General features: G+C 35.1%; 2 protein-coding genes across 3 annotated transcripts in view; one reads left to right on the top strand and one right to left on the bottom strand.

Moving 5' to 3' along the window:
• LOC135197199 (myb-like protein A) overlaps window positions 1-25593 on the top strand; it is a 162239-nt gene that overhangs the window by 127609 nt on the left and 9037 nt on the right. The window lies entirely within an intron of this gene.
• LOC135197201 (zinc transporter ZIP13 homolog) overlaps window positions 8203-25593 on the bottom strand; it is a 160886-nt gene continuing 143495 nt past the window's right edge. For both annotated transcript variants that reach the window (XM_064224250.1, XM_064224249.1), the window contains exons 4-8: window positions 20715-20819; window positions 18946-19112; window positions 18473-18644; window positions 14496-14597; window positions 8203-14172 (exon numbers count right to left, since the gene is read on the bottom strand). In XM_064224250.1, coding sequence (XP_064080320.1) covers window positions 14000-14172; window positions 14496-14597; window positions 18473-18644; window positions 18946-19112; window positions 20715-20819 — 719 coding nt within the window. In that variant the 3' untranslated portion in view covers window positions 8203-13999. The remainder of the gene's footprint in view (window positions 14173-14495; window positions 14598-18472; window positions 18645-18945; window positions 19113-20714; window positions 20820-25593) is intronic.

Genomic DNA, 25593 nt, shown 5'->3' with positions numbered 1-25593 from the left:
TGGTTTTGATCAAAGATATGCTCGTATGAGTCCAGTCTGTTAAAAAAAAAGAAAGTCGTACTCTACTCGATTGAAACGGAGGCTGAGCGACAATTAAGATTGACATGTTTTGATAACAACGCAAGAGTCAATTCTCTCGCTATCAAATGCGTTGACAGATTTAGGAAAGCAAACGGATCTCGCAGACCCTCCAATCTTACAGTGTTGACATAAAAGTTAAACATTCGTAGTTTCGAATGGACAAAGAAAACTCTCTCTCTTTTTACATTCTACGTTAAATATATATTCTTTTACATTATGTAATGCAAAATCTGAACACACATTTCAAAACATCCTAACTCTAAGCTATCTAGGAATCTGAAAAAATGTTGCATAATCTACATGACATTTCAAAGAGGGGAAATATGCATTTTGAAAGTAGCGATATATAATATACCTCCCCCTAGAAGATTTTTTATCACGGTGTTGAATCCAACGATTCGCAACGAGATAAATAATCAGCAACTACATTGTTTTTGCCACTAATGTGCTGCACTCTTAAGTTATACTGTTGCAGGCACAAAGACCACCTGGTCAGTCTTTGATTATGGTTTTTCATTCTCTGGATAAATGACAGTGGATTGTGATCAGACAACACTAAAATTTCTTAATTCCTAGGTCTATTCACATACACTTCAAATTTTTTCAATGCAGTGATTAAGGCTAAAGTTTCCTTCTCAATTGTCGAGTATACTTTCTGATGTTTTTCCAATTTTGTAGACATGAAGCACACAGGATGGTAGATATTATTTTCATCTTCTTGAAGTAGAACAGCTCCAACACCACAGTCCGACGCATCAACTTGTATCACAAATTTCTTGTCGAAGTCTGGAACTTGAAGTACTGGTCTTGAAGTTAAAATGGCTTTTACCTTCTCAAAGGTAAAAGCCTTTGAGACTCTGGAGTCCAAATAAACTTACCTTTGGGACTAGTCAAGTCTGTCAAGGGAGCTACTACGGCTGAGAAATTTGGGCAAAAACGACGATAGAATCCAGCCATGCCTAAAAATCTCTGTAGCTGTTTCCTGGTAGTAGGTGGGGTAGCCTTACGGATACCTTCTACATTAGCATTTACTAGAGCAAGAAGGCCTTTCCCAACTTCAAACCCAAGATACTGTACAGTTGCCTTGCCAAACTCACTCTTCTCTAGGTTGACTGTTAATCCTCCTTCTTGTAGTTTCTTAAAAACTTAGCAGTTGATCCATCACTCGTTGAAATGTTGCGGGTGCATTCATCAGACCAAACGGCAGAACAGTATACTGATATAGTCCAAATGGAGTAATAAAAGCTGACAGCAACTTGGCATTCTCATCTAAGGGAATTTGATAATATCCTTTCAACAAGTCTATCTTGGAAACAAACTTGGCTTGCCCAATATTATCAAGTAACTGATCTATAAGAGGCAAAGGATAATTATCAGCCACACTGATAGAATTCAGCTTCCTATAATCAGTACACATCCTAAATGAACCATCTGGTTTCTTCACCAACACACATGGAGAACTGAAGTGACTTGAACTGGGTTCTGCTAATCCATGTTGCAGCAAATACTCAACTTCTTTCTTCAAAACATCTCGATGATACGGTGATAAGCGATAGGCTCTTTGCTTGAAAGGTTTTCCATCTTCTTGAATCTTGATTTCATGCTTGGTCAGATCAGTACGTCTAGGCACATCTGAAAAAATTTCTGGAAAACTTCTAATTACTTCACTTAAGTCTTCACCTTGTTCAACACTCAGATGTTTCAGTTTATCCTCCAAATTTTCCAAAATTGAAGAATTATTCATCTTGCTTTCAGTTCCCAATTCGTAGCCATCATCGTCTTCTGTAGATAAAGTTGTTTGGGTTACTGACACAGTTTCAGTTTTAGTTTCTGAGAAATAAGGTTTCAAGAGGTTCACATCTTCCATTGTCTTCTTCTTTCTGGTGTATCAATCACATAAGTTCTATCACTTAACTTCTGAATGATCTTGTAAGAACCTTGAAATTTATTAGTGAGGGGAAATCTCTTGACAGGTAAGAACACTAACACTTGTTGACCAACACTAAAACTTCTTAGCTTAGTCTTAGCATCAAATCTCCTTTTCATTTTCTCTTGACTCATTTTCAAGTTTTCTAAAGAGAATTTTCTAATCTCTTTCAACCTTTTCCTTAAGTTCTTCACATACTCTCCTTGGCTTTCCTCTTGGTTTTCTTCCCAATTTTCTGCAAGAATCTTCAACGGTCCTCTAACTTCTCTTCCAAAAATCATCTCATTAGGTGAACATCCCATACTTTCTTGATAAGCATTCCTAACTTCAAACAACATTAATGGTAAACCAACATCCCATTCTCTTCTTGACTCAGAACAATACTTTGTCAGCATACTTTTCAATGTCTGGTGGAACCTTTCCAAGGCACCTTGAGTTTCTGGATGATAGGCAGTGGATAACTGTTGTTTCACTCCTAACAAATTCATCACATCCTGGAATAACTTTGAAGTAAAGTTTGTTCCTCTGTCACTTTGTACTATTTCTGGTATACCAAACTTTGAGAAAAACTCCACAAGTTTTTCAGTAACTATCTTGGCAGATATGTTTGTAACTGGGATTGCTTCTGGATATCTTGTCACAGGACACATTAATGTCAACAAATACTCATTTCCTTTCTTTGTCTTCGGCAATGGTCCAACCATATCTATAATCACTTTGCTAAAGGGTTCTCCTCTAACTTCTATAGGTTATAGGGGGGCTTTCTTGATGGTTTCATTCGGTTTTCCAGCTATCTGGCAGGTATGACACTCACGACAGAACCTGCTAACATCTTTGTGAAGTCCAGGCCAGAAAAAATATTTCATGATCTTCTCCACAGTCTTCCTGATTCCCATATGTCCAGACTCATGAGCTACTGCAACCACTTGCTTTCTCAATGGATATGGAATCAAAATTTGATGATATTCGCCCCATTCAACATCTCCTGGTATATCTGTAGGTCTATACTTCCTCATCAGTAAACCTTCCTTCAGATAGTAACAGGTAGGAGTTTGTTGCATCTCTTCTCGATCAACAACTCTGAAGAACAAATCAGTTAACGATGCATCCTTCTTCTGCAAGTCCATTAGCTTCTCTCTTGTCACTTGACCAACTTCAAGGGTTGAATTCTCAATATCTGCTAACTCAGCTACTGTAGTTTCACTACTGTCTTCAGCAACACTTGGACTACTCGGAGTCTCTTCAGGAACATCAGGTTCTTCTTCTTCGTCGTCGTCGTCTTCTTCATCTTCTTGGGAAATCTCTTCTTGGTCAGCACTATGGGAAACTTCACTTCCCTGGAATAATTCTTCTAAGCACAAAGATCCTTCACTTGATCCTTCTTGGGTGTGTAAATCCTCAGTTTCTTCACTTGCAGTCGTAGTCCTCTTCATACTTCTGGTAGTTACACAACTAGGAAACAGGTGGGGGTTATTCTTCTCCAACTCTACTGTAGGACTAATCCTCAATGGTTTGTCTGTCACTACAGGACAAGGAATAAATGGCACACCACCAACTTCATTCCCCAACAGAACATGTATACCTTCTACAGCCAGTGAGTCCTTTACAGCAAAATCAACATTCCCTGTCACCAATTCGCATGACAGGTGTAAGCAGCATATAGGAGTTACTTCCTCTCCTCCTATACCCTTCAAAATAACTGAATCTCCTGTGAGACTCTTCTCCAACTGAGGGTGAGAACCACGTACTACCACACTATGGTTACTCCCTGTATCACGTAATATCTTGACTGGTACCTGCATACTTCCTTCTTGAGTTGACAGCATACCCTCATAGATTTATGGCTTAAAAGCCTCCACACTGCTAAGCCACTCACTGCTTGAGGTAACATTTCCACTGGTTGCTAAACATTCAGCTTGTTTAGTTTCATTCTTCTCTGGAGTCTGATTCTTTCCCACACTGCTCTCCGTAGTTTGTTTCACCTGGTCACCTTTTACAACTTGACCAACTGGTTTTGACTGCTGTTGATTCCGGTAACACTCTTGACTGTAGTGTCCTACTCTTCCACACTTGAAACAGACAACATTAGGTTTCTGTAACTGTCTTGAAAAACTGGATGAGGATTTCACATTAGCTTGCTGAGTTGTATTACCTTGTGTACTCTTGGTAGTATCACTTGAAGTTTTCCCATTAAATTTTTTCCTGTTATTTGGATAAGACTTAAAACCTGGGCGTTGTTGACTCTGGTACTTGACATTGTAATTACGTTTACTACTGATTATATTGTAATCTTCACTAAGTGTAGCAGCTTTGTCAAGTTTCTTCACTTCTCTCTCTCTTAAATAGGCTCTTATATGTTCAGGAATGCCCTTAAGATACTGTTCAAGAACAAGTAACTCTTCTAACTCATCAAAAGTTTTGACTTTAGCAGCTTCTACCCAACGTTTGAAACACCTTCTCACTTTGTAAGCATAATCTAAGAATGTTCCCTTCTCATCTTTTCTTAAATTTTTGAATCTTTCATTGTAGTACTCTGGGCTCATCTGGTAAACTTGTAGCACACTGTGTTTAAGTACCTTGTAGTCTTTACACTGATCAGCTGTTAAGGCTAGATAAGCACTTCTCCCTTTAGCAATCAAGACACTTTGTAGCAAAACTGACCATTTATCCTCTGGCCATCCCATACCTGAAGCCACTTTCTCAAAGTGATCAAAAAACTCATCTGGAGCTTCTTCAGTAAACTTAATGATTAACTTCTGTACTCTCACTACATCAAATACAGGGTCTTGATTACCTTGGTTAGGGTTAGACGGTGTTACAGGTAATGTGGATCTAGCTTTTATCAATTCCATTTCCCTTTCATGTCTTGCAATTTCTCTTTCCTCTTCTGCTGCTTTTTCTTCTTCTCTTTCTCTTCTTTCTTGTTTTTCCCTGTCTATTCTTTCTCGTTCAGCTTGCATTCTCTCTCTTTCAGCAAGCATTTTTAGCTTAATCAAATTCTCTTCTGCTTCAATGCGTCTAAGCTCTAACTCTGCATCACTTTTCTCTTGGCACTTAGCACTCTGACACAGTCCATTCAAACCCTTACGGGCTTCATCAGATAGAAATTGAACTCTCAAGACTTTTCCTTTTAGCCTTGGCCTCATCAAATCGAGTTAGCATACTTCACAGACTCGATTTTGATGTCAAACACGAGGGTTTGAGGGTCTGTAGCCTTTAAAGTCGTCCCAGCTAAGACTCAAAATCCCTTGGTTCACAAAGACGGATTTTTTTTCTCTCGAGAAAAAAAATCCGTCTTTGTGAACCAAGGGATTTTGAGTCTTAGCTGGGACGACTTTAAAGGCTACAGACCCTCAAACCCTCATGTGTTTGACATCAAAATCGAGTCTGTGAAGTATGCTAACTTGATTTGATGAAGTATGCTAACTGGAGATTTAGTTGGTAATGACCCTGATGAATTACTTTTATGTCCCATCAGGGCATTGTGTAACTATCTAAAAAGGACTCAACATCTCAAACCAGGTTTTCAAAGACACTGTCAATAAAGGCCGGAACAAGAAGGAAGTGTCCAAGAATACTATCTCCTTAATGCTACGTGGAGCAATCAAGCAAGCCAACTGCTCTTTTTCACATTCAGATGCCAATACAGTGCATGCAAGGGCATGCATCATTTTGAAAAAGAACTTGACGGTTTAAAGGATTTTGACCCACAAGGTGTGGTGTGGCGCGGTGCTAAAATTGACGCTTTACATGCTGCTCAAGGACGACGTCGATATGATAGACACTTTTTTCAAATATATTGCTGTAAATTTTGACCCTCCCCTTAGCTCTGTTTCAGTAGCATCGACAGTCTCACTCTTGAACATAAAAGATGCCAGATTTATCTTAATCATAGGTATAAAAATAGCATAATTGTAAACTTTCGTCAGCCCCAGGGGGCGGGACGAGGGAGGCTTTCATATCCTGAAGTTACAACCTTCGAAAATTTATATACAAGGAGTCCCTGGTTATTGGCGGGGGTTCTGTTCCAGGGGTGTGCTAAGCAAAAATCGCCATTAACCGAAACTCAGTGATTTATGGTGCCAGTAGCACCCTTATGGCAATAACTGGTTATTGGTGCCATTAGCACCCTTATGGCGCCGATAACCAGAACTTGTTCCGTTATGGCGCCATAAATTGGCAATTTTATGGTGCTAGACAAGCCCCATAAAACCAGATCGCCGATAGCTGGGGACTGCTGTAAATCTTTGTGTCTTTCGTAAATTTTGGTGATAATGGCTTTTGATGATGATGCTTATTCTTTTCCGTCAAATAGTGATATTGAGACAGATAATTATAGTGACAATTATAGTGACAGTGACGATAAAAACATTGGTTTGAAAGTTAGTGTGCATATGTCTGTTAATATACACACACATATACACCAATTCCACCAATTGATAACTGCTGTATATATTTTGTAATTTTATAGGTGTGTCTTGAATAGCTATGGAGAAATATTGTCATGAAAAGAATGTGAAATTATCTCAGAAATTATCTGAAATTATCTGAGAAGAGTTTAGCATTGTATTGATTTAGTATTGTAACTCACGAATGTAGGCTAAAAGTGTTAAATAAAGTACACTATTTTAAAGAAAATTATACGTCTTGAAGTTATAAAATGATGAAGTTAAAATACAGTAGTAAAATTATAAAAAGCGTTGGCAGAACTTTGCCGAGTATGTTTAATGACGAATTTATTTAATGATGTGGTCGCTGAAACGGAACCCCGTTGTTAAATGAGGAGTACCTGTACGGCATAAAAGGTTCCAAAACTGAAATGCAGATTTGGAAAAAACATTCTTTCCAAAAAATATTCTTTTTAAATATCACTTTTCAAAAGTATCTTATATCAATTTTTTAATTATTAATCTGCGACACAAGGAGAATACAACCATATGCGTATAAAAAGTTAAAAAATGAGCATAAAAATATTGGTTCCATAACTGATGTTGCTAATGCATAATATTGCCGTCGTCCTTAAGTGGCAACCCCCTAGCACCTTTTGAGTTAAAGTTTGATAGTACATGGCTTTGCCAAACTACCGTCTCATCCTCTCTGCAGGTCGTTGCCCACGGGTCCTTGGACTTTTTTTTTTTTTTTTTTTTTTTTTTTTTTTTCTTGCCTGCTCACCAAGTTGTGTAGCTCATCCAGAGCCCTTAGCACAACAGTTTGCATCTTTATTAAAGTGGTTTTGAAAGTAAGAGTGAATGGAATGACTGGTCCTCCTTTTTCTTTCTTCTCTACCAGTAGCAGTGGAGAGAATTGATCCATCAAGCACTTTAACTGGTTAGATACATGTATGAAAGCTGCATTTCATTGTGTTTTTTTGTTATTGTTTCTACTCAATACAAACTATATACATATGGAAGAAAGTCCCTTCCTCTCTCTTACAAGGGGAGAGAGGAAATGGCAACAATCAAGGTTAGTGGCCCTACCTAAGTGTTGTAGTTTCTGACCATTACAGGTTCATTATATTCCTAGAAGGCACAGTGTAATAGTTCACATTGTCTCTTAACCCAGATGTCTGGCTGCTGAGTAACCTTTTACTTAACATATCAGAGGCATATAACTCCTTTTACTTAACATATCAAGAGGCATATGACTCCTTCCTATGTCCTACTTTTGCCAAAGAGCGAGCCCAGGTGTGCTGAAACTCCAGTTGGTTCCAAGTCTTTCTATATCCTCACTCCCAAGAGGAAGTTTCCCTTACATTAAGACAAAGGTTTGTTCTGTATATGAACAAATGACAAATTTTAAATAAAATTGTATTTTTCATAAACAACCTGCAGTCTTCATATATAAGTATGGCCCATCTCAAGCCACCTCTCATTTAGTTACCTGGGCTAAAAGAAACTGATAGTGTTGTAGCCAGGACGGGTTAAGGCAGGTCAGCTGTGCCCTCCTTTCTGCCATCTTGGGTAACTACCATTGCCACCAAAATTCTATACATATATACTGTATATATTTTTTTAACCGGAATCCGACAGGCTCTAGAGAATTTTCCCCATACATTAGGATCACAGGTTTGTTAATGAAAAATTCACAGATTTAAAATTTGCCATATTGTAAAGCCACAGTTCAAGGTAGAAAATGATTTTAAAATTTTTCATATTGTAAAATCACAGTTCTAAGGTACAAGTAATAAACAGCAACACTATTTATGATATATTCTTTATAAAACATATTTACAAGACAGGAATTGTGGAACGTTTACACTAAAATAGAAAAATTTAGAGGTTTTTTGTATTTACATATGGACCAAACTGCCCAAGTCTGTATTAACTATAAATTGGGTATAAAAATTTTCTGATGAAATTCAGAATGCTTTAAATGCAATATCTTTTTGTTTCAAGTTTGAAAGGCTCTAATAAACTGGAGTATTAAATTCTAAAGACCTAGCTTACTTTGAAAATATCATATGGCCATCTTGGCAAGCCAATATTTACACAATTTAGTAATCACCTGAGTATGATAAGCATACAGTATTTTCAGTTTAATATTTGAAAATATTAGTGAATAAATTCTTAAATGATAAGCATACAGTATTTTCAGTTTGAAAATACTGGAGTGAATAAATTCTTATGAGTAATCTCAAGGCTTTACAGCCATTATGATCTTCCATAAGCACTGTATAAACAATACAACTATAATTTGTCATAATGTCCTCCTACTGATGCTCAATGAAAAGAAACCAACCACCATAAACAATGTGTCAACAATTTTTTGTTCATCCACTGATGGCTATTTGCAAAAAACACATTGTCTCTTTATTGTCTTCAAGTCACTTACTTCCCTACAGGTACAACAGATATGAATTTTAAATACTGTTATTACAAAAACCAAATAACCATTATATGAAAAAATAACGAAACCTCACAATAGTATGAATAGTGCACACTATGGGATCTACCTACTAAAGTAAAGATTACAGATCTTGATATGGTTCCACTTCGGATATTATGTAAACCTCAATATTGCAAAAAGAAAAAAAAATGTTATATCTGTTGAAAAAAAAAGTTTAAAAACTAACACAAATCTAGTTTGACAATTTTCAAGAATGCATATAGGGCAATTTGGTAATACACTGTGAACAACTGTAATGTGAGTAGAACACAATAACCATAATATTAAGTCATTTGAAAGTGGTTAGTGAACGTGTAAAATGCAAAGAAAGGTCAAAGCTCTGCTCGAAGTTCCTCCATTACCAAACAAGTAATCAATATATGAATAGTATATTCTTAACTGATAAAATACATACATGAAAAAAAGTATGAAATGGAAGCATTAGCAAGGAAGACAAAGAAATTAATTTTAATTTAAAGTATATACTTCAGTGATTTTACATAAGAGGTGTATTTATAATCTCCCTTTAGTGGTATGCATAATGTCAGTTATGTGGTAACCTTGAATTTTGTGGTCAGGAAAATGGCATGTCTTAGGGCATTTCGAGCTTCAGAACTAACTAATTTCATTTAAACAATGGGGAAAAGATTGGTCACAAATTTTTAAGTTTCATAGTACTAATTCTCTATGGCCTGTATTCTGCATCTGCTACTTGTAGAAGGGTTATCCAGTTACAATTTTATTAAAACTAAAATGAACCAAACATTAATTTACATCTGCAAATAATCTATGAACCATCTAATAATGGGATTCTATGACCAATATAGTTTTAGTAGCTAATTATAATAGTTTTACTAAATGTGGCTGTTAAAGAAACACATTACCACCTCAACTTTTCTGTTCAAATGTTCACAAGATTTCAAAGTGAGAAGCTTACATACAGGGCAGAGCAGCAAAGATCTAAATTTTTTATACCAAGAAAACAAGACCCTACTGCAAGCTTTGGATAAAGCAAACCCCTCTTCAATTACAGAGGCAATTGAAATAAAAGAGGTCGTTCATGAATTATTTTGGGTTTACCAATCTTGAAAACTGTAAAAAGACCAAAGCTAATAACATACAATATTTTATATGTAGCTTATGCTGGATCTAGTTTTAAATACATAACTAGGTCTGTAACTTTGGAATGAATGGTTCTGGGAAAATATAACCACCACTTAGCCAACTTATTCAGCTACCCAAGAAACTGCAAATATTTAATGAATCAATTCTAAGCACATCAAAACATAAATCTATACATAGTTTATAAGCACACAAAACTATGCAGTATACTATTCCATTTCACGATGGTTTGATTAATTACAGAGTTCTTTGTTCCAGACTGATTTCTGATGGTTACCTTGCTGATCCCACTACCATATATGAAGTACAACTGTCATGTAGATTACACTCAATTCTGGAACCCTAACTTTTGAAAAAAAAATTTTAACTGTTACCTAAGAAGTTGAGTATAGCCTGATAAACTCCTGCAATTTATGGATAATGTTTACATGATGTTTGTGTTTTTAATACATGACATCACACTGACAATATGCAATCTTGGAATATTAATGAAGGAAAAATGTTAAAAGTAAATTCTTACCTTTGAAAAGCAATTTACAGAAAAGCATTCTGTCTTATTCACCAATAAAAGGAAAATTAATAATTAACCACTAACTTTTCAAGCCAAATATTATCTATAAAAACTCTTTCATACACAGCTAAATGACCCCTGCCACAGAGTTGTAAATTACTGTTAAAGCTGGGACAGAAATGAGCTCAGATGGTGTTAAATAAAATTGGAAAACTAAATATGGACCACACCTGAAAATGTAAAATCTTATCGTAAAATCACATGACAGAAACAGATAAAATAAATTACCAGTACAATCAATTTACCAGAGTAACTGAGAACGATGCCGTCTTAGCATGCAGATTCTATTCCTCATTGTTAACAAAATTATCCAACAAGAATTAATATGAAACCAAACACAAAATTCCAAATTTGATCAGTATAACAAATATATTACCTTTCAGTAAGGTTGGATCCCTATTCAAAATATAAAACTTGTTCAACACAGAGATGGAATTCTAAATTGGGTAGGATATGTACTATTGTACATATTGCGTTAATACTGCATTTCAAAACTACCATTTTTCAGAAATGGCAAGTGTCTTAAAATCAAATTCACCTTAAGTGAGGTACAGTATTTACAAATCTAAATATTTAAAAAAATACACACAGCATAAGGTTACATTACACAATTACAGTAAGGGTTTTGAAACAGTAGTTTGTTATGAATATAAATCACAATCCCTTCCAGTTATCCCAGGCTGTGCCATTTCTCAACAAACTATTATATTTATTATGTTTACCATCATGATAGAACATAAGAAAAAGGTTACACCTCTTAAAACTTTAGTAAAATTTTTACTTGTCCACAAGAGTACTGTATAACATCTTAAATAAGTAGTACAAATGTTTCTTGATCATTAGTGAAATTGAAAAGAAAAATGCCCCCCAACTGTCTGAATATAGATTAGATATCTACCAGCTATGAAATCTCTGAAGAATGTCATAACTTTGAATTTAATTTACTTCTGATTTGTTAATGGCATCTTTCATAAGTACAAAAATGGCTAATGTATATAAAAATTGCTTTTTTGCCTTTAAATCTTTCATTAAATTTTTTAACAGTTGGTAAAGCAAATGGATAAGGCCACACTGCACTGCACTAATTCTGTATGGATGTTAATTTTTATTTGTATAAAGTATAAACAACATAATGCATTGCTAGAGCTAATTTCTTTGATAATTAAGGGTCAATTTGTTTAGAAGATTATTTTTTTACCAACAGTATTTCAAAGCTGTAATTTTGTCCAAATAAAAATTCTTTCCAAACAATTGCACCATTTACCAAGCTTAACAATACATAACTTGATCTGAGTATGGTCAACTACAACACATGAAATAAAATACTGCTGGTTACAAATTACTATGCAAAAACAACAATTTAAATACTAACATATAAGAATTCTCAGCTTTAACAGATGAAAAGAATAAAAAAATATTTCAATTATTGCTTAAAATCTGAAAAAAAGATGTAATTATGTATAGCCTTTTAATACTTATTACATCTGATATAAATATTACATCTGATATAAATATTAGTGCTTATAATTTTTATAAATAAGTATGCTGCATATTAATAAATATAAAACTTTGTAAAGTGAGTGCCAAGTAACTAGCAGTTCAATGCGGACACATTTTCTTCTGAAGAGTATTAGTTAAACATCTGTGGGCATGCATTACATAGTTGATTATCTTAAGCCCACTTCTACTGCACAACAACGTTTAAGAGAGCTGACTAAGTTCTCTAGGGAAATGCTACTGGAAAATTCACTTCTTTTCCATTTGTTACCTAAATTCTAATATTAATAAATGTTAGGAAAATTGCACAAACTTTGATTTAATACTTTTAAAAGTATGAAATATGTAACAAGATGTGTAGAGGAAAAACAAAACATGAGAAAAACTATTCATGATGGCATGAAATGCAAAACTTTCCAAATATCTCCAACTATGTAAGGTAAAATTCTACATTGTTCTTTTAAGGAAATGGTTCCAAGGACTATTCATGAAAACATGCAAAAAAAAAAAAAAAAAAAAAAACAGGTTTGGTTGATGTGCTTGAACATCCCTCAATTACAGTACAAATCTCACATGACTATATAATATCATGTACGTAAATCTCACATTCTATATACAATAAACATGTCTAGCATGTCAAAGTCACAGACTGTATACAGTATAGCTATGGCAATAAACTATGTCGTAACAACTATAGTACACAAGTACTGTACTAATAAAATGCAAAACTAAGTAGAAATACCATAGTACTTACTTTTGCTAAAAATATAATCTACAATCAACGCTGTCAGTAGTGACAATTCTTCTGTGAATCGATTTGATAAAAATTGCATTTCTTCAATGGTATACTACTAAACAAAGGACCTTCAATGTAGGTTATTTAGGATAAGGACTTTTCAAGTAAAACGGTTAAAAAATTCTGCAGTAACAGCCTAGAAATGGTAATTTCTCAAAGAAAACTTTCATTGTAAAAGTTACTAAGTTTTCAAATAACTGTCTCCAATGAAACTATTAATACCTGTTTGAGGTGAGCAATTCTTCAAGTTACACAGTGAAACAAATTTCTTTAGTCACTAGTGCAATTACGTAGCAAAGAAATTAATGCCCCAACAATATGATTTCAGAATGAGTCTTTTGAATGAGCATTTTCTCAGCAATGATAGTCTTAAATAGAAGGACTCATTCCAATATTCTATCTTTCCAATATTCCATGTGCAACAATAAAAATTATTAAGTAGATTGTTGGTTTCTCTGGTTCATTACCAGATAAAAATTAACACAGAAGCTATCGCAACATTTCATGGACTAAGTAAATCATCAAACTTCACAACGTTTCTTGGAATAAGTAGATCATAAGGTTAAAAAGTTCTGATATTGAGCATCTGAATCATCCCAGTATTGAGTAGGGAAAAATACGATATACTTCCAGATGTTCCAATTTCTGGTTAGTGAATATGAACAAGATAATGCTAACTAAATATCTTAAACCAATTGAAAAGAACCTTTTCAAGTAAACATGAAATCAAAGTTGTGCACAAGTGCATCAGTGAAACTAATTTCCAAGAGAAATGCTACTAGAATGACAGCTATAGTCTAACATGACACTGAGAGGGACTATTAATTAAAAAAATATATGCAGTACTCTCTCACAAAGTGACTGACTATCCCAAAAAATACAACTAACAGCTACCACCTAAATATATTCTAAAACTTTCCTCCAAACATGCGCTGCGAGTTCCCAAAGCATAATAATTTAGTTTTAAAAAATATGCTGTAAGTTGCAATAAAATAGTTACTTAGTGTACTGCAATCCTCCGGTCTGGTTCCACTAAGTAACAGGTAAGGTTGGGAGTCATTTCACCGAATTACACCTAAAAATCACAGCTCCAGGCAAGAGATTTTAGAGGCACCATATCTCAGCAAGACACAGCCACTGCAGCCATAGTGAAAGTGCCAATTAGGAGACATAGGAGTTGAGCACAGGACTGGGCTGGGCGTTCCTCTTGCAACAACTCCGGCAGCACAGTGACAAGCGCAATATTTAAAAATCCTCCAGCAGTGAATGATAAGATATAATGCTGGACACCTCCTGAAATTAAATAAAGACAAAATTTTCTTACTTTAATAGCATTAAAGACAAAGTATATCTGTGTCAAGCTGAACAGCTCCTAGGATACTTTGAACTAAGAAGTTTCATTATTTTTTTGTATGTATCTCAGTAAGCTGCTTGTTACATTATTCACTGTTGTCTTGCTTAGTACAAAACTTTATTGCAATAAATTTTCATATTTATCCTGTTATACATAATTTTATTGATATTTCTAATCAATCATAAATCTAAATAAATACTATTCCAGAAAGTGATAACAATAAGAGTAGACAAATATAGTAGTGACACTAAAATATGCTTACCAAGTATTTCTGAAGTACCTATGAACAGTGTTACTAAAGCACCCAGCAATCCAATGCCAGCAGTGTAAAGCTGAGCAAGAGTCGCCTCCCAGCGGCTAAAACCTGAAAAGTCAAGTGTACTGAATCAAATGCTTGTGTCAAATAACAGTATAAAGAGACTTCACAGTAGTAAATGCGAGCAAATAGCACCATGTTGCAAGTCAGCTAGTAACAAAAATGGTGTTTGTAATCTTTTGACATGAATGATTCTTCTTAAGGGGGCCGGCCGGCTAATGCCATTTTTCAAGGACAGGACTTTGATATTCATACCACTTAATAAGGTGACTTGGGACATCTCCAAACCGCATATGATTTTCGCCTCTGACCTTCGGTTTTGTGACGCCAGGGCGCTTTATCCCGAAAATAACCATTTTTCAAATTCTATCTCCTTCCTTGATATTTAATATTAAGACCTAGGATTACTACCATATATAGACCTGATGTAGACCTCCAATCGAATGAGGAGTTTTTTTTCTAAAAGTCATTTTTTGCTAGATATGAATTTTTCAATATGGTAAAAAAAAATAAACCCTATAAATCAGAAAAAAAAAGAAAAATGGAAAAAAGGGCTCTATTTGATTGTTCTATAATGTCTTTCTGAGTTATATACCAAATTCCAATGTTATAGCTTTAAAACTAAGTGAGAAGATAGATTTTGAAGGTCAATAAGTATAGTTTTGAGATACGGGCGTTCAAAGTTTTCCTTCGTATTTCTATAAAGACAATGTTAATAAATAATGATTATTATGAATGTATATTTCTTTTTTGTGTATTAATAAACCAAAACTATTTTATTTATCATAATTTAATCATAAATGATGATCCCTTTGCTCATATATCGTAGCCTGGGGCACTGCTTGAGGCAAGATGGGGCACTCCTTCCTTTGCAACTCTCTCTCTCCCCTTCACTAACTCGGCTTATTACAGCAAATTTTCTTCTTCTGAATGTTAGTGCGATGTTTTCCTTGTATTTTCCTCTTTGGCATGATGAAATTCTTGCCGAAACAAAGATAAAAAAAAACGTAAATGCAAGAGAATGTCAGAGGTGAAACTCGAAGGTGTACTCTCTTTTTACAAAGACAATTTAATAAATCATGATTATTATGAAATTCATATTCCATTTTGGGTATTAAAAAACCAAAACTTTGTTATTTATCATAAATGAAGATCTCTTTGCTCAAAGATCGTAGCCTTGGGCACAGTGTGACGTGTGCTGTCAGGCAAGAAGGGGGCGTTACTAGGCAACCCTCCCCTCTCTCTTCACTAACTACGCATATATTATGATATTCTGTAATAATACTTGAGCGATTTTTCTTCGTCTGTATGTTAGCAAGATGTTTTCCGTGTCTTTCCCTCATTGGCATGATGAAATTCTTGCTGAAACATACATAATCATACGTAAAAGCAAGCGAATGTCAGAGGTGAAATCGAACGTGTAGACTACTTAAAGTTTGTGCTCGCACTGATGGTTGGACTTGGTAGCTGACTGAAGTGAAGTCTCCCTTCTCAACTCGGGGAATGTCTACAGATGCCATTTCTCCCAATTTCTTTGACAATAATTATAAAAATTTACGATAATAGAAGAAATATTGCATTTTCTTGTACGGATCAATGTTTTAGGCTTATTGAGTTACGTTAACTAATTACCCTGTAACTACTAAAGAGGAATTTTGACGAAATATTTCGTATATGTATTCTCAATTGCCATATGAAGCTCCATGAATTTTTTCATGAATTTGCATTTTTCGCCCTATACCCCCATATACAGGGGTTCCGGCCGGCCCCCTTAACCTTTCTGTTTCAAGCTACTTAACAGTGGCCCCCCGTATTCGAGGGGGATATGTACCAGACTCCCCCGCAAATAGTTGGAACCCCTATAAAAACACATAAAACATCCTAGTATTTTGTTAGTTAAAGCTCAAGAAAAACCAACTAGAAATGAATATAGTACCTGCTTTTTTTTTTTTTAATAGTTTTATCACAAGTAATAGTTCCTCGTTGGATGAGTGGTTTTCGGCCAACGCGGACTCAGAGGAATTTATTTCTGGTGATAGAAATTCATTTCTCGATGTGAATCACATCCCACAATAAGCTGTAGGTCCCGCTGCTATTCAACCAATTGGTTCCTAGCTACATGAAAGTATCTAATCCTTTGAGCCAGCCCTAGGAGAGCTGTCAATCAGCTCAGTGGTCTGGTAAAAATGACATATACTTATCATAAGAAGTGCATTAAAAAAAAAAGGGAATTTGAGAATATTTCTCACAGAAAAATACCCCAAATAGGGGAATTTCTCACAAATAATAGGGGGAAATGTTCCAGAGAAAAATCCGCGAATGCGAAAGTCTGTGAATCCGGAGAACGCAAATATGGGGGTCCACTGTATTTGAAAAGATGCTACAGGAAAGGCTGAGAAAATAATTGAAATTAATAACTGAGTTTGGTTTCATGCCAGACAAATGAACTAAAGCACCTTTAACAATGAGACATCTACAACAAAAATACTTAGCCAAGTGGAGATTATGCCACATATTTATGACTTTGAAAGTATATTGCAAAGTGCCAAGACATGAAATTACAGCAGAAGGGTATCAAAAAGCCTCATTAACCTACTGATTATATACCACAACAAAAGATTTGGAGTGATGACAGTGGCTGGTACATCTGAAAAATTGAGATAAATGCTGGTGTCCATTAAAGTTCAGCTATGAGACCCTTTCAGCTTATCGTAGTAATGGAAGAAGCTACAAAGGAGTAAATAAGGCTCTTGGGAGTTGCTATAAGCAGAGACCTAGCAGTAACAGCAGACGAAGATAGGCGAAACGAAGATGGGGAAGAAGCAATCTGGACGAAGATGAAAAGAGCTCTGTGACGAGAATGAAGAGGCACCTTGTGTATTTAACCAAATCCCTAGAAATTTCAATCAAATTAAGTGTCTAATAGAGGGGATATGCCTGAAAATCACCATAAGTAACTTGTTAATCTGGGAGGTTATTTATTGCTCAAGATTACAAAACATACAAGGAGTAGAAGATTTTAATGTCCACAATGTATGACATCAAATGGTGAAGAAATCACTGTAATATAGAGCACTATGTTGTGATAGAAAGTAACAGCAGACGAAGATGAAGAGGCACTCTTGTGTACTTTAACCAAATCCCTAGAAATGTTTCAATCAAATTAAGTGTCTAATAGAGGGGATATGCCTGAAAATCACCATAAGTAACTTGTTAATCTGGGAGGTTATTTATTGCTCAAGATTACAAAACATACAAGGAGTAGAAGATTTTAATGTCCACAATGTATGACATCAAATGGTGAAGAAATCACTGTAATATAGAGCACTATGTTGTGATAGAAAGTAAGGCCTTAGAGGAGGAAGATCATTTCTTTTACCTTAGCGGGACACTGGATTTTTGAAGCAGGTACAGAAGGTGCAGTAAATAAAAATACTTCATGGATAGGAACAAAATCTTATTTTAATTTATTAGTATTACCCTAGGTAATACTGTAAGAAATGAGGATTTTGAAAAGATGTCACATTAAACTGCAAGATTCATAGCAAGTGTGAAGTGGGACGATATTATGAATGGGGTTAAGTTGCAAAAAATATGGTGTTATAGTGGTAGAAATTATAAGATCTTTCAGAAAGATTGGAAAATTACAAAATTAGTGAAAACAAAGTACTAGTAGGATGAAGACCTTAAGATGTTTGAGGAAATCATGGAGAAAAGGGCACAGAAGAAGACTTTACCAGGTGGAAAATCAATCTGATATTTTGCGAGGCTGAAAAGTGGGAAATAATACCAAAATAATACAACAGTAACCATAAAACACCGTTCACTCTGCATATTAACAACAAATGCTAAGGCAATGCCAGCATTTGCCACACATAATCAAAGTGAATATGTAAATGTACATATATTTTTCAAGACTTTACCTGACTTAAGTAGTATAGCAAAGTCCCCTATCTCATGAGGAATCTCATGAATGAGAATAGCACCAGTTGTGAGAAGGCCAGTCTTATAAGAGACCAAAAAAGATCCCGCAACAGCCAGGCCATGGGTGAAGTTGTCTACGCCATTGGCAATGAGGTTCAAGTAGCCAGCTACCTGCAACATTAATTTTAGTTTTAAAATCAATTCATGGTTTTTATCTAGTGTTCAACAAATATAGATGCATGTACTTCTTACAAATATCATATTACAGTAGACATTATACGCTTACAGAAAGAGTATAAACTGTCAAAAAAGAAAGAAAGAAAAAAAATAGTTGTTTCCTTGTCCTATGCTTTCTGGCAGTTTCAATTATAAGCAACTTATTGTCAATTCAATGTTCATGTTTTGTTATAATTTCTAAATAAAGACTAAGAGTGTCAGATTTCACAGAATATCTTTTATTCCAAAACCATACCTCTTTCTTATTGGAATTGGAGGTCTCTTTGACAGTGTTGTTGTTCTGGGGAGAACTGTTATCACTACTATTCTGCACAGCCAACATCTCCACTATGATGAAAACAAAGATCCCTGCCAAAACGCACAGGCCTACTTGAGTGAAGGCTTCATGAGGCTCTGCTCCCGCTGAAAGATAGATATTATACGTAATTACCAAAATCATTATAAACATTGCATGGAAAGCTAAAGTGGTCAAAATGTTCACTCAGCCATTCCCTGGGATATGTTTCCTATGACTTGAGAAAAGTCAAAATGGATCTTACACAAAAACTGTACATACTACCGATCTTTTCATTTGCTATCTTTATCCATTATTAATGTTCATCTTTTCAGTTGATATATGATGGGGATTATTTTTTAATAGAATTTTTTTACCAATACATTACTAGTTATAACACATTCAAGTTTTAAAGTTAGTACTTTCAATGTTGTTGTCTACAATTTTTTTTCTTTTTTATAAAAGAAAACAACAAATTTTTTTTAACCAGGTCTACTTTTTCTTTACACACTTTCAAATGTAGTTCAGTGCATTGTTCTGATTGTAATTTTGTTGTTTTACTCTTCAAAGATGTCATAAACTTCAAATTATTTGGCTTCAAACAACTTAAAATTTTGTTACTTCAAAATTAAGTTTACAGCATGCAATAACAGAAAAAAAGCTCCAAGTTTATATTTGGATAGTTAGAATAGAGTTTGTTTTTCCCCAAATGAACTTGGAATCCTCCCTACCCAAAAATTAAAAAATTCAAAGGGGTTTACAAGGCAATTCACTGCCTTTCCTATAATGAACTAAAGCAACTTGGTCATTCTCTCCCTGCAGCATTTACTAGGTTTGTCATTTACTGAAACGACTGGATAATTATAGTTTAAACAGAGCCCTTAATGTTTTCAACTCTTAACAAGTCGCCTATAAAGGTTTGGTCACCACTTTTAGAATTCATATTTCTTAAGGTAAAATGTGGAAATTATGAACTGGAGAATCAGTCAATATGATCGTTCATACTTGTCCCTTTTTACACACAATCTCTATTCTGTTTAACATTTCTCTGTTGTTTGCACTATTTCATCTGTTCTGTAATCTGCTCCTGTTCAGCACAGATTTGTTGTAAATTTTGAAAAAGAACTTCACTCCACTTTCCCAACCCACTCTATTTTCCTGTGTAAAAGCAACCAAACCAATACCATCAATCAAAAAACTTGAACTTCAGAGGCAGCTATAACACCCCAACTGTATTCTCTTAAAGACTGTTAATAAAAAGCCATGTTAGCAGAAACATTTAAGGGTCCTCATAGCTATAGATAACATAAACAGCAGGAATCTATTTACCTTAAGTAGTAACTAAATTAGATCCAGCAGACACCAGCCACTGCTGGAAATTCCTCACAAATACCATATCCTCAATTTGGAACAGGCTACCAGTTAATGTGAACAATGCCCCTAACATGCAGGTAGTTCAAAAACAGATCAAATAAGGTGATCAACATTCCCATGATTTACTAGACATTTTTTTTTCTCAAGTCTTTCAGACACCACCATCCATGTAACTCTCATTAGTACAGTGGAATAGACCAGATTTGGGGTGACCTCTATTGCAGTCCTCTATAACATACACACAACAACTATGAAACCAAAGATGAGTGACAACCATAAATTCTACAACATCCTCTTGAAGATGTCTGCATTCAAGCTTTTCTAATGAAAATGAAACAACACACACACAAACTTACCCTCAAGAGCCAAACTCCAAGCCTCTGGCAGCAGATGAAGGAAGACATCTCCCAACAGGCCTCCTACAGCAAAGCTCAATAACAGTTGCAAAATGTTGCGACTTTCTGGAAAGAAAGGTGACACATAATGGCGTTAAATATTCCTTGAAACAAATACGGTACATGAGGTATTAAAGCAATTTTTATTAATAAATTAAATTGAAGAAATTCATATAAAAATTAATATATTTATATGGTGTTTACAGTAGAAATAACAATGATATGAATTATGTCTGCCTCAAGAAAAGACTGTATTGGTATATTCACATTCCGGTAACTTGAAAGTATCCACCATTATAATGTACATGTTAATACATAAAGGACAAACAAAAACATGTAAAAACAATGAATGAAATAAACTATGAACAAAAATAATTTCTGACAAAAATAAGTCCATTACTCCTCAAATATTAAAAGATGTGGAATTCACTACCAACAACCATGCTGATTCACCTAGGGGCAGCAATTATTAACAATTATAAATTTTTACTATGCAATTTTAATCCTTATGCACTGTGATATAGTATTCTTTGATGTGAAGACCACTTTCTGGTGTAATGCCTATCATCATTGTTCTATTTCACTCGGCTCAACTTGCAATTACTTCTCTAGTCATTCTCAAGTACTTGTCTATCGGGTATCATACACCTCCAATGCACAGAATGGGTTTTACTCGTGAGACCGTAAACCTGAGGTTATGTCACAGAGAGAGACTGTATTTAAATGTCATGTTACACCTGATATCTGACAAATGTATTTACTAAGAACATATTCAGTGTAGTGTGTACATAGTACATATACTTTTGCCCTCCTTAGAAAGGGTTGCTCACAATTCTTGGGAGAAAGTTGCTTATCACATTTTTTTGTTTTGTTTTTTTATACCCCAGTTGCATTTACCACTGTCTAACTACCATGTAACTATTTCACTAATTACGGCAACAAAAGCACAATGGATTTTCAATGGAGCACGCCCACTTATCCATGCCTGTCCAAAATTGAAATTGTGGTGTATACACACACATATATGTATATGTATAGTGTTCTCCCCCATATTCGTGGGGGATGCATACCTGAGCCACCCCCAATGAATACATAGTTGAAACCCCTATACAAATGCTTAAAACTGCCTATTTTGTTAGTTAAAACTCAAGAATAACACACTAAAAATTTATATACCTGTTTTTTTTAAATAGTTTTATCACAAAAAGTGCATTTCATGATGAAAAAAAAATGGATATTTTTCTTAGAATAATACTGCGAATACGCTAATTTCCCACGAATAATGGGTAGATATGGCCCATAGAGAAATCTGCAATTCAATGAAAGGTAGTACATATTGTCAAAGGAAAATCCAAAGTTGCCCAGTTTAAGGGTGAACTAAGAAAACTGGCAAGACCATGTTTGGGATTAGTCAAATGTCTTAGAAGAATTCAGTTTCAGTAATCCACTTGGGTTCTCTTGGTTCACCTTCCAATAACCCTATCTAATGGGATTTCTTCAGTAAGCAAAATATATTCTTAATAACTTTTTGTCATATTTGATAAGTTAATGAAATTTAGGTACCACAATGTGTGTGTGTGTGTGTGTAATGGGGTGATGCAAGAAGTCAATCAAGGAAATAAATTTAAGTAATAACATATATAAGTAAAAGTTAAGGACAAGAAAATGCACTACAACCAGTGTGTGGAATGATTTCAATTTGCAAATGGTACGGTGCTGACTGGTGATAGTATAGAGAACTACAGAAACTAGTAAAAGAGTTTATGTATAGTATCTGTGGTATAACTAGAACTCGAAGTGAGAAATGTGAAAATACATACAAGGATGGTTTGAAAAAAATTTGACCCAGAAGAAAGGGTGGATCAGAGAGGTTGTACAGGAGCTGGTCTGGAGTAAAGAGTGGATTACAATAGGCTGGTGAAAAGAGTATACAAATATGAGTGTTAGCAGGGATTAGAAGGGTACATAGACTCGAAGAAGGCGTGAACCGACCTCCAGCTTTCTTGGGGTGTGCGCTAAAATCTAGAGTCAAATAGGGCGTAGTTTCACCAACAGCTATTAAAAAAGATATACTATATTTTATTAAAAATAATTGTTCTGTACTGTTTAACATGCACATTATTATTTTTTTTAACATTTTCATCCTAATAAATAAATATCCAGTCCTAAAATACCTTTATCTAACTCAACAAGAAATATCTTTTTCAGACCTTTTTAGGCTTTCCATAGACCTTTCCTACCCCCCAACAAGAACAACAACAAAAATAAAGTAGTTTGTAGGCTTACTCCCCAAGTAGGCAAAAATATGGATAGATGAGTGGCACTGGATTGGAAAGGAACTAAAATAGAGCATGGTATTGCCTATAAATTGTTTATAAAGCAGACCTAGTATAAAAAATTGACACTAGAAAATACTATAAAAAAGATCCGATATATGTGTGTAAGCAAACACAGTATACAAAACACTTCTGCAGGTTTTCCCTCCCCAAATATAAAATCCAGATGCATGCTATTCTGCCTGAGGGCATATCAAGTCATCGGATGCCGCCCGGAGGCTTTCAGAAGATCGTAGAGTACAAGGCTCCGTTGACGTTGTTTATGATCACGTGTCGTTTACGATGCTTTAGGAGCTAACTTCACCGACTTAACCATTCTTTTCACAACGGATCTTTTGTTCCTGAATAGGGTTTTCGTTCTCTGGATCCAACTTTGAACAACTTACGCAAGTAAAGGATATGAAATAGTAAAAACATCTCTCTCTCTCTCTCTCTCTCTCTCTCTCTCTCTCTCTCTCTCTCTCTCTCTCATTTTAAAAGATAAATGCCCTCGCTTTTCTCGTTAATGTACGTTTCGCCGACGTATAATAGGTTTTTGTCTTCTTTTTGCCTTACCTGGATTGAATGTCGCTGAACAGTGGTGCAGACATATTTACTTATCGCCGTAACAAGTTTAAGTACAATACAATTTTCATGATATTTAGATATTAAAATGTATGTATGATTAGACGTACAGATTATGCAATCCAAGTTCTGATACAAATAAAAGCAACTAGAAAGTACAACGATATTTTACAAGCATATGACATACTCTTACCTAATCTGCGATAGAAGTAAAATAATTATAAAAAACTTACTGGTGACATATTTATAGCCTTTTACATCATAAGGTGACTAAAACTCGAGGCCAAGACGGTCTAAACAGACATATGATAACGATAAAACTGATATTAAAAATTATTTTGTTAACAGAGGAGACTATAATAAGAAGTACACATTAGGACATCATGCAATGCGGGCTTGATAAAACCGAGAGAGAGAAAAAGAGCCTTTTTCAGTGAAAGAATGAAGGACTTTTACTCGGAGAAACACGGAATGTCTTGGCTTCCGCAGTTTCCCACCTGGGCAGAACCTGACATAAAAATTTAAAACGGGAACACAAAAACTATTACATTGTGAGGGGCAGGAGTTGTTAAACAGCGCGTGCAGGAAGTGTGGTGGGGGAAGAGGGGGGGGGTTGGAAGACAGAGAAACAACTATAACTACAGTGGTTGCCATACGGTACCTTCCTCTTACTGGTTTTTCATAACAGCAGACACAGTACACAACAATGCAAATCAACACACACACAATCTTTCAATTGTCCAAACTCTAGTTTTCCCAATTTTTGCATTACACACAATTACACAAGCGCATACCCACACACAAGAAGTCAAAAACACACACACACACATATGCAAACGCACACAAAAAGAGACGTCCCTTTTCATGACATAAGGTGAAGGTTGCCAATGCTGCCTTCTTGGCTTAAGATTTCAAATTGCAATTTAGGGAGACAACAGGAGAAACCAGATACCTATGAAATTTGTAAAAGTGACATTTTACTGTATAAACTTTGGCGTTGGCCGGAAGAAAACAAGGAAGAGGAAGAGGAAAAAACGTGGAGCTTTATTAGTCAAGGCGGACGCGACAGTGCTTACTTTTCCTTTCAGAAAGCAAGACTCGAAGAGTCACGAAAGACAGAAACATGAAGAGGATTCCAACCCCTGGCAGCAAAATGAATGAAAAGTCATTCATATTTCAAGTTTGAAGTATATATTGCAATACCAACTTCTGAATAGTGAATGTATATTATGATATCGTAGCAAAAAAATTCCAGCTACCAAATAGTTAGAATGATTAATATTATTGTCTGCCAAATCCAACGTCACCCCGACCACAACATCCAATCAGTTTTCAAGAAAACAAATAAACTTGAAATTCAGTTAACAATAGCAAAGTAAATATCACTAAGAATAATACCAAAGAAACAGAAGTCCCCTCTCTTTTCAACCTGCATTCTTTCTGAAGACTTTCGTGAAAGCCATTCGTCTGCAGCTAAAGAAAAGAATCCATTCATGACTTCGGGTGATAACAACAATATAGTGCTAAGTAAAAAAACTGCACGTTTTACCCCAAGTTATCTCTCTCTCTCTCTCTCGTGATATGTTCGTATTTATGACTTCATGGCTTCAGGAGGGGAAACCAGAAATGAGTTATACAGTACAAGTCAATAATAAAACGGTAACACACTAGAACTCTTTACAAACTCTGCTTTCGTTATGGTTACCATTATCCCAAAAATCCCATTACACTGTGAAATGCGGTAGAATCTCTTTGGGATTCTCGTTGCCAACGCAAAACATTACGTGGATTTCAATTCTAATACTGATCTGACACTACGGAACATCCTCTTCCTCCTACTGTTACCAACAAAATAACAGTAATGATACTAATAAGGAGTACTCTGTTGGTTATGTAAAATAGTGTGTGAGAGAGAGAACTATATAAAACAGTGCAGCCTC

The sequence above is a fragment of the Macrobrachium nipponense genome, chromosome 18, assembly GCF_015104395.2.
Source record: "Macrobrachium nipponense isolate FS-2020 chromosome 18, ASM1510439v2, whole genome shotgun sequence".
NCBI lineage: Eukaryota > Metazoa > Arthropoda > Malacostraca > Decapoda > Palaemonidae > Macrobrachium > Macrobrachium nipponense.
Note: the sequence above shows the minus strand (reverse complement) of the source record. Positions and strands in the feature narration are given on the sequence as shown.